The sequence below is a fragment of the Camellia sinensis genome, chromosome 1 (genome assembly GCF_055761805.1).
Source record: "Camellia sinensis isolate YWXY chromosome 1, ASM5576180v1, whole genome shotgun sequence".
Lineage (NCBI taxonomy): Eukaryota > Viridiplantae > Streptophyta > Magnoliopsida > Ericales > Theaceae > Camellia > Camellia sinensis.
Window position 1 is genome coordinate 155,922,294 of NC_138961.1, and position 25,525 is coordinate 155,947,818.

Consider the following 25,525-nt stretch of genomic DNA (forward strand, 5'->3'; position numbering starts at 1 on the left):
TTCCCAATTTTCAATGAAAAGCATTGGACGTTGTTAGTACTCGATACTGAAAATGGCTCATGGAAGTTTTACAATTGAATGAGACCAAGCACAAAAACAGATAACCACTTAAATGAGGCAAACAAAGTGGTAAAACACCAATTAATTGTGATATCATCCATTCCCCTTGTCTATATCAAATTTTATTATGCATTTATTTGTCAAATACAAATTAATTATTAATATATTTTGCAGAAAAAGGTTATTGAAAAATACCTTCAACATCACAATCCCAAACTCATTGAAGGTAACAAGTTTCATGAAGAAACAGAAATTGCAATGAATTATCCCCAATAAGTTGATCATTCGTAAGTTTCTGAATACCAAAACACATTACATTGATAAAATTATCATTGATGACTACTAACTTTGTTTTTCTAATGTCATCGTAGACTTGATTATGGCGTCATAGTTTGTTATCTCATGAGAGAATATGTCTGTAACAAAGACATCTTTCCCAACTTAACAAAGGAGCAGTGCCACCAAATCAGAGCAGATATCATAGATGCTTTGTTGACTAACCAACAGACAGACACCCAGCAAATCATTGATGAGGCAATAGAAGCGGTGCTTGAAGACAAGGAGTTTTGGGACACGATACACAATGACAATAATGCTTGAATAATTTGAGACAAAGATTATAATCATTTTGCTTCTTACTTTGCTTCAATGAATATTACAATGCTTGGTTGTTACAATGTCAAATTTGCTTCAATGAAACATTCAGTCTTTTTTAACCATATTGTTACCAGATCTGACTTTTGATATAGGTCTTGTTTTATGCAAATTTCATTCAAAAAAATTAAGCATGATCTGATTATTTGTGTCAAATTTAAAACTTAATAACAGGTTTGGAGTCACTATACTGATAAATTTATTTTTTTTATAGTGTTTTGTTTTCACTGATAAATTTATCCATGTTTCAACAAATTTATCACTGTAAGCACTGATAAATTTTTCACTGTTTAAACAAAAAAACCAGCACCTCTCCCTCTCATTCTTTTTTCTAAACTCAATTAAACAAAGCACTATAAAAAAATAAAAAATTTACCTAAATTGAAAATTAAAACACAAACACTATTACATTGTTTTGATCATTTTGGTTCTTCATTTGCTTCAATGAAACATTTAGTCTTTTTAATCCATATTGTTACCAGATCTGGCTTTTGATATCAGTCTGGTTTTATGCTAATTTCATTCAAAAAATTGATTATAATCTGATTATTTGTGTCAAATTTAAAGGTTAATAACAAGTTTGGAATCACTATACTGATAAATTTATTTTCTTATAGTGTTTTGTTTACACTGATAAATTTATTACTGTTCAAACAAAAAAACCAGCACCTCTCTCTCTCTATCTCTCTCTCTCTCTCTCTCTCTCTCTCTCTCTCTCTCATTCTTTTCTCCAAACGCAATTAAACAAAGCACTATAAATAAATAAAAAATTTACCTAAATTGAAAATTAAAACACAAACCCTATTACGTTGTTTTGATTATTTTGGTTTTTCATTTGCTTCAATAAAACATTTAGTCTTTTTTATCCATATTGTTACCATATTTGGCTTTTGATATCAGTCTGGTTTTATGCAAAGTTTATTCAAAAATTTGATTGTAATATGATTATTTGTGTCAAATTTAAAGGTTAATAACAGGCTTAGAATCACTATACTGATAAATTTATTTTCTTATAGTGTTTTGTTTACACTGATAAATTTATCACTGTTTCAACAAATTTATCACTGTGGACACTGATAAATTTATTACTGTTCAAACAAAAAAACCAGCACCTGTCTCTCTCTCTCTCATTCTTTTTTCCAAACTCAATTAAACAAAGCACTATAAAAAAATAAAAAATTTACCTAAATTGAAAATTAAAACACATACACTATTACATTGTTTTGATCATTGTAAAATTTTTAAAAATAATATATAAGTACAGTTAGAATAAATTTGTAAAAAAAAAAAAAATTTATTTGTAGTTACTTACACATGAGCTCAAGAATGTTGAAAAATCATATTATAATTTTACAATACAAAATACTAATATTTAAGAATTATGTGTTATTAAAATGCTCAAGAATGCTCAAGAGTGTTCTCATGTTTATAAAATGCTCAAGAATGTTCTCATGTATTATATTTCATCTGAACATGAGAACACTGAAGTATTTCCTAGACTAAAATTTTGAACAATTAAAACTAAAAATGAATTGTAAAACTCAAAATATCTTGCTATTATAGCAAGATATTTGCCACTGATTAAAAAAAAATACTATTGTAAACTCTCTCTCTCTCTCTCTCTCTCTCTCTCTCTCTCTCATTCTTTTTCCCAATTCAAGTAAACAAAACACTATAAAAAAAATAAAAAATTTACCTAAATTAAAAATTAAAACACAAACAGAATTACATTGTTTTGATCATTTTGATTCTTAATTTGCTTCAATGAAACATTCAATATTTTGTACTTAATTACATTCAATGTTTAGAATACATTCGTTAAAAAAAAATAATAAAAAAATAAAAAAAAAAAAAAATAAATCAATGTTTAGAAACAATGTTTTGTACTTAATTACATTCAATGTTTAGAAACAATGTTTTGTACTTAATTACGTTCAATGTTTAGAATACATTCGTAAAAAAAAAATTAAAAAATTAAAAATTAAAAAAAATTATTTGTACTTAATTACACATGAGTTCAAGAATGTTGAAAGATCATACTATAATTTTACAATGCAAAATACTAATATTTAAGAATCAAGTTTTATTAATTTTAAGTTGATAGCTAATTTATTTTTTTTTTAATTTTTTTAATAAGTTTTACAAGTATTTTATTTCAATACCAAATATAATATGCTTATATTTTATCTGAATATGAATATGAGAAAGCTGAAGCATTTTCTAAACTGAAATATTGAACAATTTAAACTAAAAATGAATTGCAAAACTCGAAATATCTTGCTATTGTACCAAGATATTTGCCATTGATAAATTTATCACCTATAAAAAAAAAATTAAAAAAAAGTACCATTCTAACACAATATATTTGCCAGACAAGGGAAACAAAAGCGTGAGTCACGCGATTGAAGCCCTGTTTTTCTCATTCTCCTCCGTCGGCGAATCCCTTCTACTCTTAGACAAAATAACGAACACAACTCAGGCGATTCGAGCACCAAATCAACCGATTCGAACAAAAAATTCGAGGAAACATGCCTGTAAAGCGTAAGCAACTGAAACCCTTATTTCTCTTCCTAGTCAAACACATTTTCCAAAACCCTAGATATGGTTCAATTACAACTTGCAAATTTCAACAATATTAGGGCATTTTTGGAAAATAAAACTTGTGAATATGTAAAATGTTCGTTGATCAAGTGTTAAGGTTGTTGGTTTCCAAGTTCAAAATTAGGTTCATTTTAAAATATATTTTTTTAAATTTTTGATACAAAAAAAATTAGTTAACAAAAAAGGAGAGAGTCGGTTCAAGAGACTAAAGTAGGGAGTGGATTCAAGAGATTAAAATGAGTTGTTCACATATATAATAGTAATTAGAACGGTGCACACACTACATGTGTGTGATTTTTTATAGATTAAATTTTGTGTGACTTTTGTTTAATATATGATTGATAATAACTTGCATCCTTCTTTTGATATATTTTATTTTATTTTTTATTTGGTTATTTCACTATGTCCAATTTCGTAAAAATTGCAATTTTTTTACACCTTATGGATTAATTTTTTGTCTAATTTTTGTTTAATATTTGATCGATTATAAATTACACCTCTCTTTTGATAACATTTTTATAATTAATATTTTTCTTTTCTTTTTTTTTTTTTGGATGATGATTGTTTGAGCAAATTTTCATACTAAAATTCCACTAAAAGAAATAGCTTAAACTGTAGACAGATGTACTAACAATTGAAATACCAATTGTAAATTGAAAAAAATAACTCAATGATCTTTATCAAACTTAAATATACAAATCATGCTGTTGATGTAACCTACAAATAGAAGCCTTGCAATACTTTTACCTTATAGTAGAAGTGCATCAAATCAAGGCATCTACCCTGATAAACCTTTTTTCTGTTGTGGGACTCAAACCAATTTATAGATTTGATAATTAAACCATACTATGGCGTGTGGTTCTATAACTGTTTGTTCCCATAAGAGAGTAACTGACATCAAGTAAAATTTGATTAGTTTTTTTTTTAAATTATGTAAATGCCACATGGCAAAAGTTTCAACAAACCAATATAGGGGCTCACATAATATAATAGTATAGATAGTATAGATAATAGTAACAATAGATACACAAATAAATATACAACTAATAAGTTTATCAAACCAACTCATAAGTTTGGTTCACATACCAAACCAACAGATCAGTTTAACACTTACACATCCATCTCCATTTCAATGTAGGGATACATTTGCAAAAATTTGATGTAGGCAGAAGATGATTGACACAATAGTCAATAGACTCACCAACTTAAACAAATTTGATCTCTTTTGGGGAAGAATTTGCCTCAGTCTATTTTTCTTCTTTTTATTTTTTATTGCTGAATTTGCCTCAGGGATAAATTAGCTTAATTTTCATAATTCTTCTTATTCTTATTTGATTGTTTGAATTATTTTGTTTGCTAACTAACAAAATTAATCTAGAGGAATTATGAATATATTCAAGTTTTATCAGTGTTTCTTTGCTTAATTAAATGATAATTTTGTCGTATATCCATAAATTTTGCATGGTTTGCCTAATTCATTGATATACCTCTTTCATATAGATGTTGCGAGTTCTTGTAAAAGATTATCTAGGCCAGAAACAAGATCTTATACTGCAAAAAGACAAAAGCGAGAAAAGGAAGACAACAATGAGACAAAAAAGCAACAAGATAACAAAGAGGAAACCGCAAGAACAGAAACAACAAGCAAACAGCAAGAAAGGAACAAAACACAGAGACAACAGAAGCATGAACCTGCAAATAAACTTCAAAAACAAGCAGAAGCTAAAGAAAGAATAAGGAAACAGCAACAATCCATTAAAGGTAAAAAACAATAGCAACTTATATAGATGTCACACGTGAATTGGTGCAATGAATTCCTTCCCAACTATTGCCACATGTATCTGACCCAACCCAATTGAGTGGTCTATTTTGCTGATCATTATTAGAACTCTTCACTGTATAAGCTTTGTTTGCTTAATTACGTAATAAATTTTGTCATAATTCTTCTTATTCTTCTTTGATTGTTTGAATTATTTTGTTTGCTAGCTAACAAAATCAATACGGAGGAATTATGAATATATTCAAGTTTTATCAATGTTTCTTTGCTGAATTAAATGATAAATTTGGTCGTATATCCATAAATTTTGCATGGTTTGCCAACTTCATTGATATCCTTCTTTTATATAGATGCTGTGAGCTCTCTCATGACATTATCTATGCCAGAAAGAAGATCTTTAACTACAAAAACACAAAAGCAAGAAGAGAAAGACAACAAAGAGACAAAAAAGCAACAAGGCAACAAAAAGGAAACCGTAACAACAGAAACAACAAGCAAACGACAAGAAAGAAACAAAAGACAGAGACAATAGAAGCATGAACCTGCAACTGAAGCTGAAAAACAAGCAAAAGCAAAAGGAAGAATAAGGAAACAGCAACAATGCATTAAAGGTAAAACACAATAGCAACTTATATAGATGTCACACGTGAATTGGTGCAATGAATTCGTTCCCAACTATTGCAACATGCGTCTGACCCAACCCCAATTGAGTGGTCTGTTTTGCTGTTCATTATTAGAACTCTTCACTGTATAAGCTTTGTTTGCTTAATTACATAATAAATTTTGTCATAATTCTTCCTATTCTTCTTTGATTGTTTGAATTATTTTGTTTGCTAGCTAACAAAATCAATATAGAGGAATTATGAATATATTCAAGTTTTATCAGTGTTTCTTTGCTTAATTAAATGACAAAATTTGTCATATATCCATAAATTTTGCATGATTTGCCTACTTCATTGATATCCTTCTTTTATATAGATGTTGTGAGCTCTCTCATGACATTATCTATGCCAGAAAGAAGATTTTTAACTGTAAAAACACAAAAGCAAGAAGAGAAAGACAACAAAGAGACAAAAAAACAACAAGACAAAAAAAAAGGAAACAGCAACAAGAGAAACAACAAGCAAACAACAAGAAAGGAAGAAAAGACAGAGACAACAAAAGGATGAACCTGCAAATGAAGCTCAAAAACAAGGAGAACAAAAAGAAAGAATAACCAAACACCAACAACAGAAACAAGAACCAAGCTCCAACAAAACAAACAAGAACCAAAGCAGCACAAACCAAAAGGCAAGAAGAAAATAGAGGGAAAAAAAACAAGAAGTAATCAAATTCATGACCGTGAGGCAAAATATGTGTACCGCTCAAACATGCTATCCCTCATCAGATTCTTCAATGCCACGAAACTTGAAAATGAGCATTTCCAAATATTGAAAAACACTCCATTCTTCCTTCTAGTTGACATTTTGTCAAAGAAGAAGGTACAAAAAGCAGATTCAATATGATGATGTGGTTGCAAAAATCTTGCAAACATACCAAATGGATGGAACCACTCCATTCTTCCTTCTAGTTGACATTTTTTCAAAGAAGAAGGTGCAAAAAGCAGATTCAATAAAATATGATGATGTGATTGCAAAAATCTTGCAAACATACCAGATGGATGGAACCACATTTCAAATTGAAGGGAAAAAGCTGAAGTTAAAAAGAAATGATTTCAAGTTAATTTTTGGGATTGCATGTGGACAAAAGAAGATGCATCTTGTCTATGGAAGAAAAGATGACATAGATTTGGTAAAAAGAAGGAAAATAAGAGAGAATAGAATGACAAGTGCTTCAATCCAAAAGTTGATAACCGAACTTTTGAGAAGCAAGAAGAAGGAAGACAGAGAAGATGTGATGAGGCTTGTGTGCCTCTTGATTTGCTTGCTGTTGTTATATCCTGGTACGGACACTAGAATTGGTTGGGGGTTCATGAAATATCTTGAAGATATTGACAAAATGAAGTCTTATGATTGGTACGACGCAGCAAAGCAACAGCTCACAAAATCAATAGAAAGAAACATCAACCAAATTGATAAAGTGTCCGGATGTGTGATGGTCGTATTGGTAAGTAAATATCTCACTTATAACTTATGAACTATAATATTTACGTTTACTAAATACTTATTTATAACAATTTTTTTGTCTTCAACAGTATTGGATATGCGAACACACAAGCACCATCAAACCCAATGCCAAAAATGCAATCCCAAGATTTGCTAAATGGAACATCACATGTTTGTGACAATAATTGGCAAGTTCATCATTGCAAGAACTAAAAGATATTGTGCTATGCAATGCTAACCTTTGTTTTGTTTAAACAAATGATAGATTTTCTTATGCAGTGATAAATTTTTGTTCACACTAATAAATTTATTTAAATTTCCTAATTGAGTGACAAATTTTCCTTTGTATACCAAATTGAGTGATAAATTCTTTTATGCAATGAATTTTTTTCTATTTGTCTACTGTGCATGAGTTTTGTTTCATATTTACTTTATTTGTGTTACTTTATATTCGACTAGAATTGATTAGGTTTCTGTATTGATAAATTTATCCGTAAAAATGAATTGAATTAGACATTTTGTCTTATATTTACTTTATTAGCTTACTTTTGCTAATTCAGTGATAAAATTTGATATACAATGACAGGTTTGCTTACTATGCCTAGTTCAGTGATAAAATTTTCTATAACAATCATAGATTTGTTTAATTTTCCTAATTGAGTGATAAAATTTTCTATGAGAAATTTATCTCTAAAATTTGTATCATATCATTCATTTTTTTAATTTTCATCTATATAGGAGAACAATTTGAAGCACACAGATGAAGAGAAAAAAATATACCGAATGCTGCTAGGAGAAATTCAGGATAAAGATGAAGATGAAGATGAAGATACTGATTTTCAGCAACAAAATTAGGCTGAAATTTCTGAAAAAGAAGAACAAACATTGACTGAAGACAATCCAAACATGAAACATGGGAACCAATTCTACACAAAATATGTCCTGAAAAGAAAAAGAAAACAGTACCCTTTGAATCACAAAAGAGTGAAGGAAACAAAGTTGACAAAGAGCCTGAAGTGGATCCAAATCTAGTAGAAGTACTTGTTTTTTAGAGGATAGAAGACGACATGCTCAAAATGAAAAAGTTACAAATGGAAAGGGACATCCTTCAAACTGCAAATGATAACCTACAATAGCAACTCAACAAGCTGAAAAAGGAAATGCAAGATCAGCACAAAAAACAAATGCAAAGGAAAGATGAAGAAATTAAAATACTCCATGAGAGAATTGCAACATTGGTTGAGGCAAACAAGTACCCGGAAGAACAACACATACAACAGCAGCCTGCAATGAAGAAATTGAAAACTTCAAACGAAATTTTCAACATCCTACCAGAAAAATCAAGGCAAAATCTCATTGCACATTGGGCGAATACAAAAAAAAAGTAACAATCTTCACTTTTGACTCCTGTAGTTCACTTTTGCCGACTGTTTATCATTAACTCATATTGAATTTATAAGTATCAAATATTCCAAAAATATTAATAAATTTATTATTCCAACACTAATAACTTTTTTTTCAAGGATCAACCAGTGTGGCAAGGATCTCACCATGGAACCTATGTCTACTTAAATGACATTGACAAAATATTGAAGGGTCAAGATTTGACAGGCATTATAAGTTGAATTTGTAACTCATTTAAATAACATTTTCGTGTTTGATTTATATTAATTCTTTGTTTTGTTTTTTCTTTTCAACACAGGTAATAGATGCATATGCAGAACATTTGCTTGTACAAAAACAACGAACAACATCATTTGTATTCATTTCAAGTTGCCATGTAAGTAACTAGTTTGCTTAACTGAGGAACAACACTTGTTTTGTTTTTTATCAGTGTATAACCTCTGTTTGTTTAACTGAGTAACTAGTTTCAAACATATGACACTACCTTCCCTCTTCAATTGGCCCTGTTTCCTATTCAAAGCTTCACATGTGAAACAAAAAGTCAAGCAAACCAAACTTGAATTTCTGACTCAGATTTTGTAATCACTGTTATATATTTTGACCTTGTTATTGTGGCGCCACAGTATGAGTAAATCCCAGACTTTCATTACAAATTCTGGGCACTTTTTTGGGTTTTCGAAACTACTGCATATGATATTGAGAACTTCAACAAATATTGAGATGTGTTGAAATTGAAATAGCTTGATTATATGCTATGATGTTGTAGGACATAGTTCACTTTCATTTTGTTAGTGGTGAAGCCTCATAGAGCTCTTGTTTGATGTAATTTATTAAGTAATGGACAACTTTCATTACAACTATGGAATGGAGAAAATCATGATATATATATATATATTAGTAGACGTGCACACTCACATGAGTGTACTTCAAATAAGCAGTATGGATATATAGCCTGTTACAGATCATCTATGAATATTTACAGAATGAAAGAGAAGCGTAGTATAGATATATTAGGGGATATAAAGATCCATTTCACATAGAGGAGAAAAAAAGGCCTCAAGACACCAATAGATGTGTTCCCTTTATATGTAGTATAAATGAATTTTGCAATGCACTGATAAATTTTGATATGGATTGATAAAATTTTTATCACAGTGACAAAAAGTTTCATACTCACCACCTGTTTAATTTGAAAAAGTTTAAAATTAAATTAACATTATTTTTTTTATTTATATTTGTTAGCACTTTTTGACTACAAAAGATGAGGAAGCAAGAAAGAGAATGCTGAACAAAATGATGCCTGAAGCCATGAAAGCAAGATACCTTCTCTTCCCAATCCACCAAAACTTTCACTGGACAATACTTGTCCTTGACATTGAAGAAGGTTCATCGAAATTCTACAATTCCATGAGACCAAGGGGAGCAATGGCTAAAGATCCACACTTCAATGCCGCAAATGAAGTGGTAAAAATGTTTTCACTATCAAACTTAACATTAATCCAATACATCAATCCTGATCCATGCTCAATTATACATCAAAAATTTATACAGTAACATATTTATCATTCTTTAAATCCATGGTTTCTCATTAATTGTTTCAACTGACTTTCTAATAGAACAATTATACAAATGTATATGTTGCAGAGAGAGATTATTGACAAGCACATAAAGGAGGAGAAGCCAACTCTCATCCACCCTGATAAATTTCAACAGGAGACAGAGAGCGCCATCAACAACCACAACAAGGAGACACATCGTAAGTTTATCAATAACAAAACACTGTTATTAAAATAAATAAATAAAAATCGACGAAACCAAATTATAATATTTTGTTTTCAAAATGTTTTGTAGGCTTGATTGTGGAATCATTGTTTGCTATATCATGAGGCAATATGTTTCTAAAAACAACATAATGCCTACTTTTTCCAAGGAAAAATGCAATCAATTGAGAGCTGATATGTTAACTATCTTCTTGACTGACCAACAAGTTGCTCAACGACAAATACCTGATGAAAACATTGATGACTTGCCTCTGCAATAATCAACAGATCTAGAATAGAGGAAAACAAAAGGAAACACTGATCCATTTGGTTGTTAGAATGTCAATACCTCATACATTTTGCTTGTTTGCTTGTTACAGTGTTACCTGTATTTCGATGATTTTGGTTTTTACTTTCCTTCAATGAATATTACAATGCTTCATTGTTACAATGTCAAAGTTATGAACAGTGCTTGGTTGTTACAATGTCAAAGTTATGGACAATGCTTGGTTATTACAATTTCAAATTTGCTTCAATGAAACATTCAGTCTTTTTTAGCCATATCGTTACCAGATCTGGCTTTTGATATCAGTCTTGTTATCCAAATTTCATTCAAAATATTGATTCTAATCTGAGTATTTGTATTGAATTTAAAGGTTAATAATAGGTTTGGAGTCACTATACTAATAAATTTATTTTTTATAGTGTTTTGTTTACCCTGATAAATTTATCACTGTTTCAACAAATTTATCACTGTGAACACTGATAAATTTACCACTGTTCAAACAAAAAAACCAGCAACTTTCTCTCTCTCTCTCTCTCTCTCTCTCTCTCTCTCTCATTCTTTTTCCCCAATTCAAGTAAACAAAACACTATAAAAAATAATAAAAAATTTACCTAATTGAAAATTAAAGCACAAGCACTATTACATTGTCCAAATTGGAAATTAAAATACTGTTACAATTTGTAGATATTCCCAACTTTGAGAATGAATGTAAGAACATGCCATCCTTGGTGATTTTTGAATAATTAAAACTATTTAATACTTCAGTTAAACAACTCAAACATCCAAAGCTAGCTTCTGAGTGACCACAAAACAGTATGCAGACAATGATAAATTTATCACTATAGAAAAGAACATTTGCTTGGATATGACAGTGATAAATTTATCAACCACTGACATAAATGTAATAAACCATCAACTCTTCCCACACAATAAGTGATAAATTTATCATTCTTCAAAATAACAAAATTCAAGAACCACATTGATGGTAAATTTATCATTCTTACAAAAAAATAATCCATCAACTTGTCCAAACCAACCAGTGATAAATTTATCACTTTATAAAACACCAAAAACAGCAACTACATTTAAGCCAAATCAAATAATATAAATCTGTGAAACTTAATCCTGTAAAAATATCACCAAAAAATATAATTTCTGTTCAACAAATTCCTCAATCATTCAATGTGAGTACCAAAATGATACATCTTTCCAAAAATACTCAATCATTCAATGCAAGTAACACCTCTCAACTCTCAACAAAGTAATTCAATTAAAATCAATACAACTAAAGCAAAGCTTCTTTACATGTCTTCCGATTATGAGTTCCCATCTTTCCACACCTACTGCACCTAATTCTCTTGATTTCGCCCTTAGAAGGTATTCTCTCAATTCTTGGACGTCCAGCTGGTCTCTTACAAAGAGGAGGTAAAACAACGTCATCATCAACAACTACATTTGGCTTCCACATATTAGGAACTGGATAGATAGAATGTGAATAAGAATCACAATAACTACTAACACGGTAGTAATCATCAAGAAAGCAATTCAGATCCTTCTCACTCCTCTTTATAGCACAAAAACCATGTTTGCAAGGAAAAGAATCAATTTCCCACAATCGACAAGAACAACAACGTTTCCCAATATCAACCATAACTGAATGATCCAGTTAGATTTCATAAATGCCATCGCTACATTTCTTAACTATCCATGCTTTTGTATCATTAAAAGCTTCTTCTAACTTTTTCTCTGCAAAAGGACAAACAATATGATTCCACTTATTCCCAACTTCTCTCCTTCTTGAAAATTGCTCCATTAGTTTCACCCGTATAGCATCAACAAGACTAGTTGAAAACAAATGGCGTTCATCCCTAATCCATGAATTAAAAGATTCTGCAGCATTTGTGCACATTTCACCATACCTCTTGCCTTGAAAATAAGCGTTACACCAACACTCATTAGGAAAATCCTCAAGAAACTTCTCAACACTACGACCACAACGACCCTTAAATTCTTCAAATAGCTCATTAAACAACTCAATAGTAGGAGCATATGCACATCTACTAAAAAGAGTAAGCAAATACTCTTTAGAGTCACGACTCTTCACTGACAAATAAGTCTTCAAGTTTGTCTTCAAATGCATTAGACAAAAAGAATGAGAAGAAAACGGAAAGACCTCAGCTAAAGCTTTCAGCAAACCTCTATGTCGATCAGTAACAAACGCAATATCCCTCTCCGGTGTCAAAATACCTAATAACTTTGACAAGAACCAATGCCAACTATCATAACTTTCACTATCAACAATAGCAAAACATAACGGATATAAACCTATAAACAAAATATATATACACGTTTTCAATAACAAATAAAAAAATTGCAAAAAGAAATCAAAACACAAAGTATATAACATATAGCACCAGCCATAGATAAATTTATCACTGTATAAATATAAAAATTTAACAAAAGTATACAACATAAATTTATCACTAATAGATTGACCATACTCAATAATCAGCACTCACCAGTAACAAAAATGATAGAATTATCACTGTTTCAATAATAATAACAAATAGACACAAAATATACCTTGGTTACCATCTTTTGCCATAGCAGCCAATAAACAACCTTTGTGTCTTCCTTTCAAGAAAGTTCCATCAAGCATCAACACAGGCCTACAATACTTGAAACCATGAATACATGCCTCAAAAGCGAAAAACAAGCATTTGAAATGTCTTCCTTTACTATCAATATCAAATTTTATATCAAAAACACTCCCCGGATTGCAAGCATTAGCGGCATCAACATACCAACAAAGATCGTCAAATGATGATGAATAGTCACCAAAAACAAGACCCCTTGCTTTTTCAACACCCATCCAAGCTCGACGATAAGAAACTTCTGTTCCATAATAGTCCTTGAAATCACAAACCACCTCACTAACCGATGTCAAAGCCTTATTACGAATATCACTTGAAATTAGCCCACCAATCATACTTGAAGTCATCCTAACATGTTTAATTGTACAAAAAAAAGATCCACAAGTATGAACATCATCAAATTGTTTAATAACAAAAGCTTTACTATAATTTTCCACTCTAGCATGCACGCTCCATAAACAACCCAAATTAGCCCTTCTCTTGCAATGAATAGTGACACGATCCTTATCATTCTTAACAAAATCAAAATTAAAACCAGAATGAATAGAATACTTTGACAACGCATCTCGAAATTCAACAACTCCTTGAGCAAACTTTTGTCCCACTCTTTTCATACAATTAACCCACCCATCGGACAGTAAAGGTTTCCGTTGATTTGAATAAAATGAAGGCAAAAAATCAGTTTCACAAACAACACTACTACTACTACTACTACTAGCTTCACTATCACAAATCATATAACTTTCACCCAAAGAACAACACTTTACAAAAACATCAATACGATGAATATCACAAGAAAGTGTCAGTCCAACCATAACCTCCAAATCCTCTTCACTTTGTAGACCACAACAAGAATGTCCGGGCATTGAATACGATATATTCAAAGAACTACCAACTAACTCACTCCACTTTGGACACAATTTGCATTCTAAATCCTTGAAATTAAATCCATCATTATACTTGATAACCAATATCACATCTCTAAACTTGCACATAAGAAACAAATAATTCTCCATCACCATAAATCCTACAACAAACAACAATTATATTTTAGCAAACAACTCAAGCACCCTAAAACAAAATCAAATACAGTGATAAAATTATCAACCAACTCAAACATATCTAAAAACCAACAATGATAACTTTGACAGTTAACACCACCAAAGACCAAGAATAGTGAATAAGGCTTACACTTATTAGACATGGTAACTCGATTTGAATCTTACCATTACATTATGCAACCTTTTCATCTCCTATTCCCATACTCACTCATAAATTTATCACTGTTGAAAAAGTTAATCCAACAACACCTCCAAAATACACAGTGATAAAATTATCATTGTATAAAATAACAAACTAACACCTGTGTTCAATCAACACAATTTCGTAACCAAAAAAAATAAAAATCTAAAATTCAATCAACGTATACATATCTCAAAACTTTCAATATCATAATCAAAACACAAATTCAATCACAACAAAAATAATAGAGTAAAAACAATATCACCACAAAATCAAAATCACCAACTCAAACTAAAAAGAACCAAAACATTGAAATTGAAATCAAAATCAAACATACCAGTCGACCTAACTCCACAACATCGCAAATCAGAAAATGTAACTATACACCAAACGTGAAATCGCAAATAAGAAGAATCACCAAGCACACAATCGCAAATCACAAATAGCGAAGATACACCAAGCGCGAAATCAGAAATCACGAAGCTCCACAATAATACAGTAGCAAATCGTGAAGTTCCACAAAAATCCAAATCACAAAAACAATATTTTTATGGAAAATCCAAACAGAAACGCGCCAAAATTGGGGAGGGGTAAAACGGTACCAAAAAAAAGGCTCAGGGCCTGTTGGTGCACAAGAGCAAAACTCATGACTAAGAGGGGAATAAGTGTAAAAGGTAGGACCGGCCAGTAAAAAACCCCAAAAACAATGTGTAGACGTCCCCGAATGCCCCGGGAGGGATGAGTCCCGTTCCGTTCGTATTGGGGTCACTACAGCTCGGACTCTCAAATTGTCACGGTTCTAAATCTGAACCAAAGAGTCCAAATTCGGCAAATCGTTTTGAGAAAACAGATTTTGAAAGAAGTGCCAAACATGGACTGCTTTGCCAGATATAGAGTCGCCACCTAAATGTTTTATTTTGGAAACATTTAGGAAACCCTGACTCATTTGCCTAAGGCCACGTGTCCGTCATCACCAAAGTTGCCTCGGCTCGGGAACTTGGGTGCGATTGGGGAAGGTCACTTCGTGAGCACCCCCGCTCGCCCGATCAAAGATCGGCCTCTACTAACCATGATATCTATTTTTGAAAACATTATGCGTTCTTATTCCGGTTATTAGCCTAGATTTACTATGTGATGCGCACAGCATACAAGTATAGATTGGATCGCCTGAATTGGAACAAAACATTTTATGTTTGTTTATTTGAAAATGGTTTGATGGTGCTACTCGCAAGTAGGCTAAGACGTGGATTTGCCACCCTCAGGTGGGCTTAGAAAACATGATTTTGCCACTATCTAGTGGGCTTAAAACTCACAATTAATGAATTGTTCCAATTCAAATAACCCAACCTTCACCCACAGGCATTCAGGCAGTTTATATCACATAAGCACATAGCCTCATGGTAAGCATGCTATCATGGCATTCACTCACACGCATGCAAGGATGCTAAAGCGTAAAACTTACCAAGTACTCCAAGCCAAAACAGAAACTAATTAGAAATCCATGCATGATCCTAATTATACAGAAATGCCTAATGCAACACATGCAAAAATGTAACTATAGCAGGCTCGGCTATTCTAAACATGGCATATGAAATGTTACAGCTAACATGTATTCAACTTGGAATTGAAAATACAATGCAGTTAGTATAATGCGCCGAGCCCGGTGCGTGCAATACAGATGAATGAATACAAACATGCTATCATACTGTATGCTAATTGAAACATGCCCTAATCTAACCATCATAAGCGGGTAAATAAAAGGGAGAAAACGTGGGGTTGGAAGACATACATGGCACACACGTACACTTATTACAGTTGTGCCCTCGCGCAGAGGGTCCGAATAAATAATATACAGTCCCGAATGAATATTACAGTCCAAATATGTACAAAACCCTAATTAATTAACAAATTAAATTAGGAAAGCAATAAATTGGCATGCAAGCCAGGGACTGCCTCAAATCTGCTCCGGGTGATGAATGATGCATGCTTGGGTTACCTTGTGCGAAGAATCCCTCGCGATGCCCCGGTTTGCCTCTGTTTGCAATTGTTCTTGGAATGCGTGCCAAGCTCCGGAAGGCTGTCGATTTCTAATTTGCTACAACAGAGAGCAACAAAGGGACATGGCAAAGTATTTTCACATATGTATGCATGACTACTCTTCAGGGAGTGTAGTCCTCGATCCTTGTGCCACCAATCACGCATCTCGATGCATGATGGCCGAGGAGTCGATTTGCACGACTCAATATGAAATGAATGCACATATGGACACAACAAGGCCTAGACTCCATCATGGATAATCCGGAGCGTCGGTGACTGGGAATTGAGACACGTTCCGTCACTCGGAGTACGAAATGTCCCTCGTTTCCTATGCTCGGGCTAACGCCTACCCCAAACACAATGCAATATGCATGACATGCATGAATGCAATTCTAACAAGCAACCTAGCATATGCAATGCTATGAAATGGCATACACAATGCGCGATGTAACATGGCATACACGATGCTCTAACATACAACCTAGCATACGCAATGCTATGAATTGAAATGGCATACACAATGCACAATGGACTTACACCAACATGAGTGGACCTCAGCCACACTCACATCGGTAGCCAATTAGATGAAAATGAGACACTCGAGATGCGTATACGCATGCACGCAAACCGAGGACCGAACCCAAGGCATAGCATGCAACACTAACAAGGCATGGCAAGGCATGAAACATGGTATGCAAACATGCAAATTTCAGTGCTGAAATATGATGCAAAACAGCCCCGAAACATGGAAACATGGCACCCGATGCATGGAATGAACCCAAAACACAAAACTAGGCATATGCATTGGCCTATAGCTATACAAAACATGCATTATTTGATCATGAAGTATGAAGACAGAAGAAATAAAGTCCTAAAACATGCATATTTCTAGTTTATAACAAGTCTCAAATACGAACACAAATAGGGCTAATCTATCATGCAAAAATGGCCCCAAAATAGAGATTAAACACAAAGGGACAGCAGATGGACCCAAACAAAGAAGATCCCTTCAACAAAGTTGAAGAGAGGCTCAAAATAATGCACTTTACAGTTTATGACCAAGTCCAAAACAGTGCACAAGTAAGCTTAAAACACTATGCAAAAATAGGCCTAAAAGAAGATTTAAACACAAAGAGCAAAAAGGGAGCCTCAAAAAGCAAAGGACCCTTGATCAAACATGAAGAGGGGGTCAAAATATGACTCTTTACAGTTCGGGTCGGAGCCAAAAAATACAAGCACAAGGAGCTAAAAAAACATGCAAACAAAGGGGCTAAAAGAGGGATAAAGAGGCAAGTGATAGATGGAAGTCCCAAACAGTGAATAGCCCTTCAACAAAGTTGAAGAGAGCCTCAAAATAAGGTAACTCACAGTTTATAACCAAGCTCGAAACAATTTACAAATGAGCCTAAAATACTATGCAAGAAAGAGGCATACAAGAGAGGTAACGAAGCAAGTGTAAAAAGAAAGCCTCAAAAAGGGAGAGGCCCTTAAACAAACTTGAAAAGGAGCTCAAAATAATGCTATTTTCAGTTAGGGTCGGAGCCCAAATATGCAAGCAAGAGGAGCTAATATATTGAGCAAAAATAGGGCCAAAGAGAGGGATAGAAGACTTACCCTTGAAGACCAATGCTTCAACAACTCTTGGCTTGAGAAAAGGTGCTCCTTGCCTCTGAAAAACCAACTCCAAGTGTTGGAAAGGATGGTGGGGAGGTGGTGCTATGTGGTGGTGTAGAAAGGGGCCAAAAGAAACAAAAAGGTTTTGATGCTTGGAATACAGAGAAAGAGAAATTAAATGTAGGAGGCTTAAACAAAAAAATTTTTCTAACCCAAAATGCAGCTGGAGCTGATGGTTTTATAGAGGGAAGAATGGAGGAAAAGGGGGGAAGAAAAGGGGGCGAAAATCAATTCAAATTTCCCCTCAAAAATAGGCCTAAAAGAGAGATAAAGAGGCAGGTGGTAGCTGCTGGCCTCAAACCGAAGAGAGCCCTTCAACAAAGTTGAAGAGGGGCTCAAAACAAGACACTTTATAGTTTACATCAAGCCACGAAACAGCTCACAAATAAGCCTAAAATACCATGCAAAAATAGGCCTAAAAGAGAGTTAAAGAGGCAAGTGATAGTAGGAGACCTCAAACAGCAAAAGGTCCTTAATCAAACATGAAAAGGAGCTCAAAATATGACTATTTATAGTTTGGGTCAGAGCCCAAAAATGCTTACAAGAAAGGCTTAGATATAGAGCAAGATAGGAACAAAAAAAGAGGAAAAGAAGCTTATCCTTGAAGACCAATGGACCAGCAGCTCTTGGTCTGAGAAATGGTGCTCCTAAGCTTTGAAAAACAGCTCCAAGTCGTTGGAATGGATGGTGGTGGGGTGTATACCAAAAACCGGAGCAAACGGAGGTGGTTAAGCGGTCCCGAACCGAGGCATAGGGCCGACGGTTCCGAAAATCGGGAACTGGGCTCTTAAATGGGAAAAACGGCCTACGACCATGAAACGTAGCCTACGGCCACTGAGAGATGATCTAGGAGACCTCTCCCTCCCTTGGGGAAGAGAAGACGGAGAAAACAGGACTTGGTTCGCAAACCGAGGCAAAGCACAAAAGAGTCCGGAAGTCCGGAGGCAAGGCTCACGGCCGAGACTCCGCGACCTCTGAACGAGCACAATATGCAACATCACCGAGCGCTCAATCGATGACGTCTGAGTCTTAAGGTCGGTCAAAAATGGGGTGTCTACAGTTGCCCCTCTCTGACAGAACTCGAAAGTTGTAAGTGACGGGAGTGAATGTCAAAGCCCAGAGACAACCCATTTTTGACAAGGCCGAAGACTTAGACAAACATACTAGATAACAAAGAAATGTGCCCGCAGGCATGCCCTCAGGCGGGGGGCAAGATGCAAAATGATATGCCGGAAGATTTTGATAATTGGACTTATATGCTACGCGAAGCTGGTTTGATAATTGGACTTATACGCTACGCGAAGCTGGTTTGAAAATTGAGGACTCATGCAATGCACTGCAATGTAGTGGCTAAGATGCAATGTTATAGCTAAGAGGTAAATGTATCTTACAGGGGCAATTGGTAATGACTTACCTCGGCAATGTCCTACCTCATGCTGATGTGGGAATCTTCCTCTTCTTCTCAGTTGAACCACAGGTACTACTTTTCTCCCTGACTATGGTTGCAGCTTTCCCTATTCTCCAACAGGGTGACAGACTAGGTTGGATCAGTATCCAGAATTGAGGCGCATACAGATGCTATCTCAATCTATGGGGCTGACATACAAATTTCAAGCCGAGGATATACCCCTGGGTATTTAAACCAGACTTTAGTCTCGGAAATCCCGAACCTTTGCGTTCTAGGCAAGAGCCATTCGAACTCTAGTTTCCACCGTCTCAGTTGATCTCCTAGGAACTCACTGCTAACATAGGTAGGTGGCTATACCAAACCACTGGGAGTCATTTGGGCACGACAAACACCAAAGGAATTACACCTTTAGAGAATTTAAGGTCTCCTGGACCAGGTGAGTGTACAAGATAGTGCGAATAAATGCAAGTGCGATGCGCAAAATAGTGCGAGTGATGATGCAGGATTTAAGGTCTCCTTAGACCGAAGAGTGCATAAGACAGTGCGATGCAGAGTGAATGTACAAAACAGTGCTAAACAGATGCACAAAATAGTGCGATGGTAAAGGTGTACAAAACAGTACAAGCAGGGTGAATGTACAAAATAGTGCTAAACAGATGCACAAAATAGTGCGATGCTAAAGGTGTACAAAACAGTACGAGCAGGGTGAATGCACAAAACAATGCGATACAGATAAGGTGCGCAAGATAGCGCGATGTAATGCATGCACAATGCAAGTAATGGTCACGGCGCAAGATAGCGCGCTGCAATACACTAACAAGTATAGGTGAAATGCGCAAGATAGCACGATAAAATGCATGCACAATGCAAGTAATGGGCACAAAATAGTGCGATGCGCAAAATAGCGCGAGTAAAATGTAATGCACTAACAAGTGCAAGTGGGACGCGCAAGATAGCGCGAATGATACAATGCACAAAACAGTGCGATACGCTAAACAGCGCGATTGATTTGAAATGCACAAGATAGTGCGAATGATAAACTGCACAAAACAGTGCGATTGAGGTGCGCAAAATAGCACGAATGTAAACTGCACAAAACAGTGCGATTGAGGTGCACAAAATAGCGCGAATGATAAACTGCACAGAACAGTGCGATTGTGGTGCGCAAAATAGCGCGAGTGATAAACTGCACAAAACAGTGCGATTGCGGTGCGCAAAATAACGCGAATGATAAACTGCACAAAATAGTGCGATACGCTAAACAACGCAAGTGATTAGAAATGCACAAAACAGTGCGATACGCTAAACAGCGCGAGTGATTAGAAATGCACAAAACAGTGCGATACGGTAAACAGCGCGAGTGATTTGAAATGCACAAGACAGTGCGATTGAGATGCAACCACAAGATGCACAAGACAGTGCAAGTGAGATACAAAGTGTAAGTGTACAAGACAGTGCGAGTGAGATAAAATGCACAAGAAAGTGAGATACGCTAAACAGTGCGAGTGATTTGAAATGCACAAGACAGTGCGATAAAATGCATTTTCTATGCAAGTATGGGGGCATTTTCCATGCAGAAGATACAGTCATTTTCTATGCAAGTATGGAAGCACATTCTATGCAATATTGAAAGCAAGCATATTCTATGCATGAAACAAGCAAAGCATATTTTATGCGGAATCGAAAGCAAGCATATTCTATGCATGAATCATAACGATGCGCGGCACGCATGCAACAACAGCGTATATGTAGATGTCCTCGAACGCCCCGGGAGGCTGAGCTCCCGTTCTGTTCATTTGTGGGGTCACTACAGCTCGGACTCGATTTGTGTCACGGTTCTTAATCTTGAACCAAAGAGTCCAAATCTGGCAAATCGTTTTGAGAAACAGATTTTGAAAAGAAGTGCCAAACATGGACTGCTTTGCCAGATACAGAGTCGCCACCTAAATAGTTTTTATGGGGGGATTTAGGAAACCCTGACTCGGTGCCGAAGGCCACATGTCCGTCATCACCGGAGTTGTCTCAGCTCGGGAGCTAGGGTACGATTGGGGAAGGTCAGCTACGAGCACCCTCTCTCGCCCGATCTGAAGATCGGCCTCTACTAACCATGATATCCGATTTTGAAAAGGTTATGTGTTCTTATTCCAGTTATTAGCCTAGAATTACTATGTTATGCGCACAGCAAACAAGTATAGGCTAGATTGCCTAATTTGGAAACAAGCATTGCATATCCGTTTGTTTTGAAAAATATTTTGGAATTTGCCACTCGCAAGAAGGCTAAAATACGGATTTCAACGAGTTTTTCCAACTCAAACAATCCAACCTTCACCCACAGGCATTCAAACAGTTTATAACACATAAGCATCTATCCACATGGTAAATATACTGTCATGTTAACATTCGCACGCATGCGAGATGCTAAAGCGTAAATACTTACATCGTACTCCGTGCCAAAACAATAAACTAGTTAGCAAACATGCGTGATCCTAGTTCATGTTAAATTGACTAATGCAGCACATACAGGATGTAATTAGATAGGCTCGGCTATCCTAAACATGGTATATGAAATGCAACCAATTTAATGCACATATTCAATTTGGAACTGAAATACAAATGCAGTTAGCGTGATATACCGAGCCCGGTGTATGCGGGACAAATGTATGAATGCACGCATGCATTGCATAAGGTATGCTAATTAAATATGCCCTAGTCTACCATCATAAGCAGGTAAATAAAAGGGAAGAAAGAAGTGGGGATTGGAAGACATACACATCACTCACACACACTTATTACAGATTTGCCCTCGCCCGGAGGGACCAAATAAATAATACAAATTAATTAACTACGCAAGCTAATTAAATATTACAAATTGCTTAATCAGCTAACAAACTAACTAAGCTAGGAAAAGCAGTAAACCGCCTCGGGAGGAGAGCCAGATGCAGCGCGTGCAAGGGTCCTGCTCGGAAGTGCACGGCCATGCATAGTCCGCCTCTGTTTTCCCTACTATGCCTCTCTGAAGACTGCCAAAGTCTCAAGGATGCCTCTCTGGATACTTGGAATCACCACCGGTTGAGTAGAATTACCACCGGCAGTGAATTGTGGTCACCGGCACAAAATGAATCCATAGGCTGGTGATTTACTGCCGGTCGGCAATGTATACTACCGGTCGGCAAAGAATGCCTGCAGAACCTGCAACTCACAGCAGCAGAGGACAGAACTTGCATGGCAATACAATTCAAGGCATATATGCACCAATCATGTCCCCTATCATGTTAATGACTCAAAGGGACATGTGTCTCGATTCTCGAACCGCCAATCACGCATTTCCATGCATGACGGTCCAAAGAATCAAGTGTGCAACTTTCATGTCAAATGAAATGCAAACCAAACAAACGAACCAAGGCCCAATTCCTATCACCAAGTCAAGGAATAAGGCATGCATGCAAGATGCAATGCAACCTAGGCATGCAAGCTAAGGATGCAACGTGGCATGACAAGACACTTATGCAAGCATACAAGCAAACATGAGGCAATGCAAACTGATGAAAATGTGGACTTATACATGATTTAGGCAACTCTAAATAGGCCTAAAACAGTGGCCAAAGTGACCAAAATAAAGAACTAAACACATACACACATGCACATGTTAAAGGGGCCAACACTTAGGCACAAATGGGACCACTCTCAAACACGTTTGAAAGAAGGCAATCATGGACACATGGCATGCAAGGTAAGCATTGAAAATCACGTAAGGATGGTGCCAAACCAAGCAAACAAAATAGACTAAACATGCAATAAATGGCCCAAGTGCTTGAAGCAAGTCAAAGGGGCTTGAACCATGACCAAGCCAACCAAGCCTCACAAGGCTAAGAGGACTTAAAATAGGTTCAAGGCAGACCTAGACCATGCAAAGGGGACTCTTAGATGGCATCTAAGTGGCTCAAATTTCAAAGGCATGTACAATGGCCAAAACATGGACCATATAACACAAGCTCATGAGGCATCAAGGAGACATCCAAGGCGAGCATGGTGGGTAGTTCCAAACCACTAAATCAATGCAAGAATGTCAAGCTATACATTCATACACTTAAGGCCAACAAGCCGGAATGCAAAGGGGCTATACTAAGCATGCCAAATCCCACCCAAACAACCTAGGACAGACCTTAAACATGCAAAATATGCACAAAAGCTTCACAAAGCTAAGCCTAAAACATGCTAGAACAAGGGCTAACAACCTAAAGCATATTAAGGTAATAACAAGGCATTACATGGTAGGTATGCTAAGTATGCATGGTGTACCAAAACCAAAACACAACAAGGTTATATCATGGCATAATAAGCATGGAAAACAGCCAAGACATGATCAATACATACTCTAACATGATGCTCCCTCAAGAGGCCAAAAAGGGTCCCTTTCAAGGACAACAAGGGGAGGGGGTGACCCTCCCCTTTTGGAGACTTCAAGGCACCATCTCCGCCACTGAAATCCCTCAAGATTTCAGTGGTGAAGAGGCCCAAACACCAAAGTCTTGAAACTTGCACAAAATAGCACAAAATGGGGCCTTTCAAGGCCTAAGAGGGGTCAAACACCTCCAAACCACCAAACACTGTTAATAAACAATCAAAAGGGTTAAAAAATAGAACTTTTTTGTGTTATACAATAAGCACGAAAACAGCTCTAAGATAGGTAGAAAAGTAATGCAAAAAAGGGGAATATAAAGGCAAGTTTCTTACCCTTGAAGATCCCTTCAACAATGGTGCTCCAACAGCCCTCTTTGGCTTGAATCCGGCTCCAAAGCACCAAAAACCAGCCTCTTAGAACCTCAGTAGCTAAGAGAAATTGAAAGACTATGTGTTTGTGTGCAATAGTAAGACACAAATGCACCTAGAACACACACAAGAGGGAGATATAGAGATAGGATATATATGAAACCCTAACCCTAGAACTCAAACCCTAAAAATGGCTGTCTAAACTCTCTAAAATGCCTAAAGTGTCTAACCCTTGCAACAAGAGAGAAGACTCTCTCTTATAGAGCCTTTTGTCTTGTAAAGCTTACAAGACAATGTATGGAGGGGAGCCAAATGCAAGACAGCTGTGATAAAATATCTGCAAAAGCAGATGCACAGTAGTCGGCCGGCCAAAGATGTCATTTTGGCAAAAAAGAGTGCTGACCGGCAAAATAGATTGCCGATGGAAACAAAAACCAGCCGGTGGCCTCTGGCCATGGCCGGTGGTGTGTGGGGATGCCTCACAAGGCATTCCCTGCCCCTCAAAGGCAAAACACAAGTGTTTGGTGCAAAACCAGACACTAAACAGTCGAGTTCGGAGATCCTGAGGCAAGGTGCCCGAGCCAAGACCTCCGGGAACTCCAAACGAACACAAACAAGGGTAATCACCAAGTGTTCCAATGGTGACGTCCAAGTCTTGAGGACGGTCAAAAATGGGGTGTCTATAGTTGCCCCTCTTTGACAGAACTCGAAAGTCATAACAATGACGGGAGTGAATGTCAAAGCCCAGAGACGACCCATTTTTGACAAGGCCGAAGACTCAGACAAACATGCAAGACAAACAAGATATGCGCCCGAAGGCAGGGGCAAAATGCAAGACAATGCACAGAGCCGGACATAACTTATGATCATGTAATAAATACAAAACAATGTATAAATAATGCAAGCGAAAATAAAAATGCAATGTAATATAAAACAATGCAAACTATATTCAAAGCAATTGAATCATGATCCAATCACGAGTGGTTCGGAACCACACCTATGTCAAATAGATTGATGGAGGTAACAAGTCTGTCTACCATAGAATAGTCTACTGAACTATGAGCAACGTAGACAGACACAAGAACGAGTATTG

General features: G+C 35.6%; 2 protein-coding genes across 2 annotated transcripts; both read right to left on the bottom strand.

Annotated features, from left to right (window-relative positions):
- Positions 1–11,932: 11,932 nt before the first annotated feature.
- On the bottom strand, positions 11,933–12,298 carry LOC145820432 (uncharacterized). The gene has a single exon (XM_082916015.1). The coding sequence runs from the start codon at positions 12,296–12,298 to the stop codon at positions 11,933–11,935; it is 366 nt and encodes a 121-aa protein (XP_082772141.1).
- A 15-nt stretch (positions 12,299–12,313) lies between these two features.
- Positions 12,314–13,648, bottom strand: LOC114292723 (protein FAR1-RELATED SEQUENCE 4-like). Its single transcript, XM_082916024.1, has 2 exons — positions 13,231–13,648; positions 12,314–12,972 (listed from the first exon to the last, which is right to left on the bottom strand). Exons 1-2 carry the CDS (start codon positions 13,646–13,648, stop codon positions 12,314–12,316), a joined length of 1,077 nt encoding a protein of 358 aa, XP_082772150.1.
- Positions 13,649–25,525: the final 11,877 nt, after the last annotated feature.

What these genes read in the sequence shown, in the direction of transcription:
- LOC145820432 (XM_082916015.1), bottom strand. Translation starts at nt 12,298, where the DNA reads ATGGTTGATATTGGGAAACGTTGTTGTTCTTGTCGATTGTGGGAAATT.
- LOC114292723 (XM_082916024.1), bottom strand. Translation starts at nt 13,648, where the DNA reads ATGACTTCAAGTATGATTGGTGGGCTAATTTCAAGTGATATTCGTAAT. An exon ending in GGCAAAAGATGGTAACCAAG is followed by an intron (nt 12,973 to 13,230) that starts GTATATTTTGTG and finishes TTTTGTTTATAG; the next exon opens with GTTTATATCCGTTATGTTTT.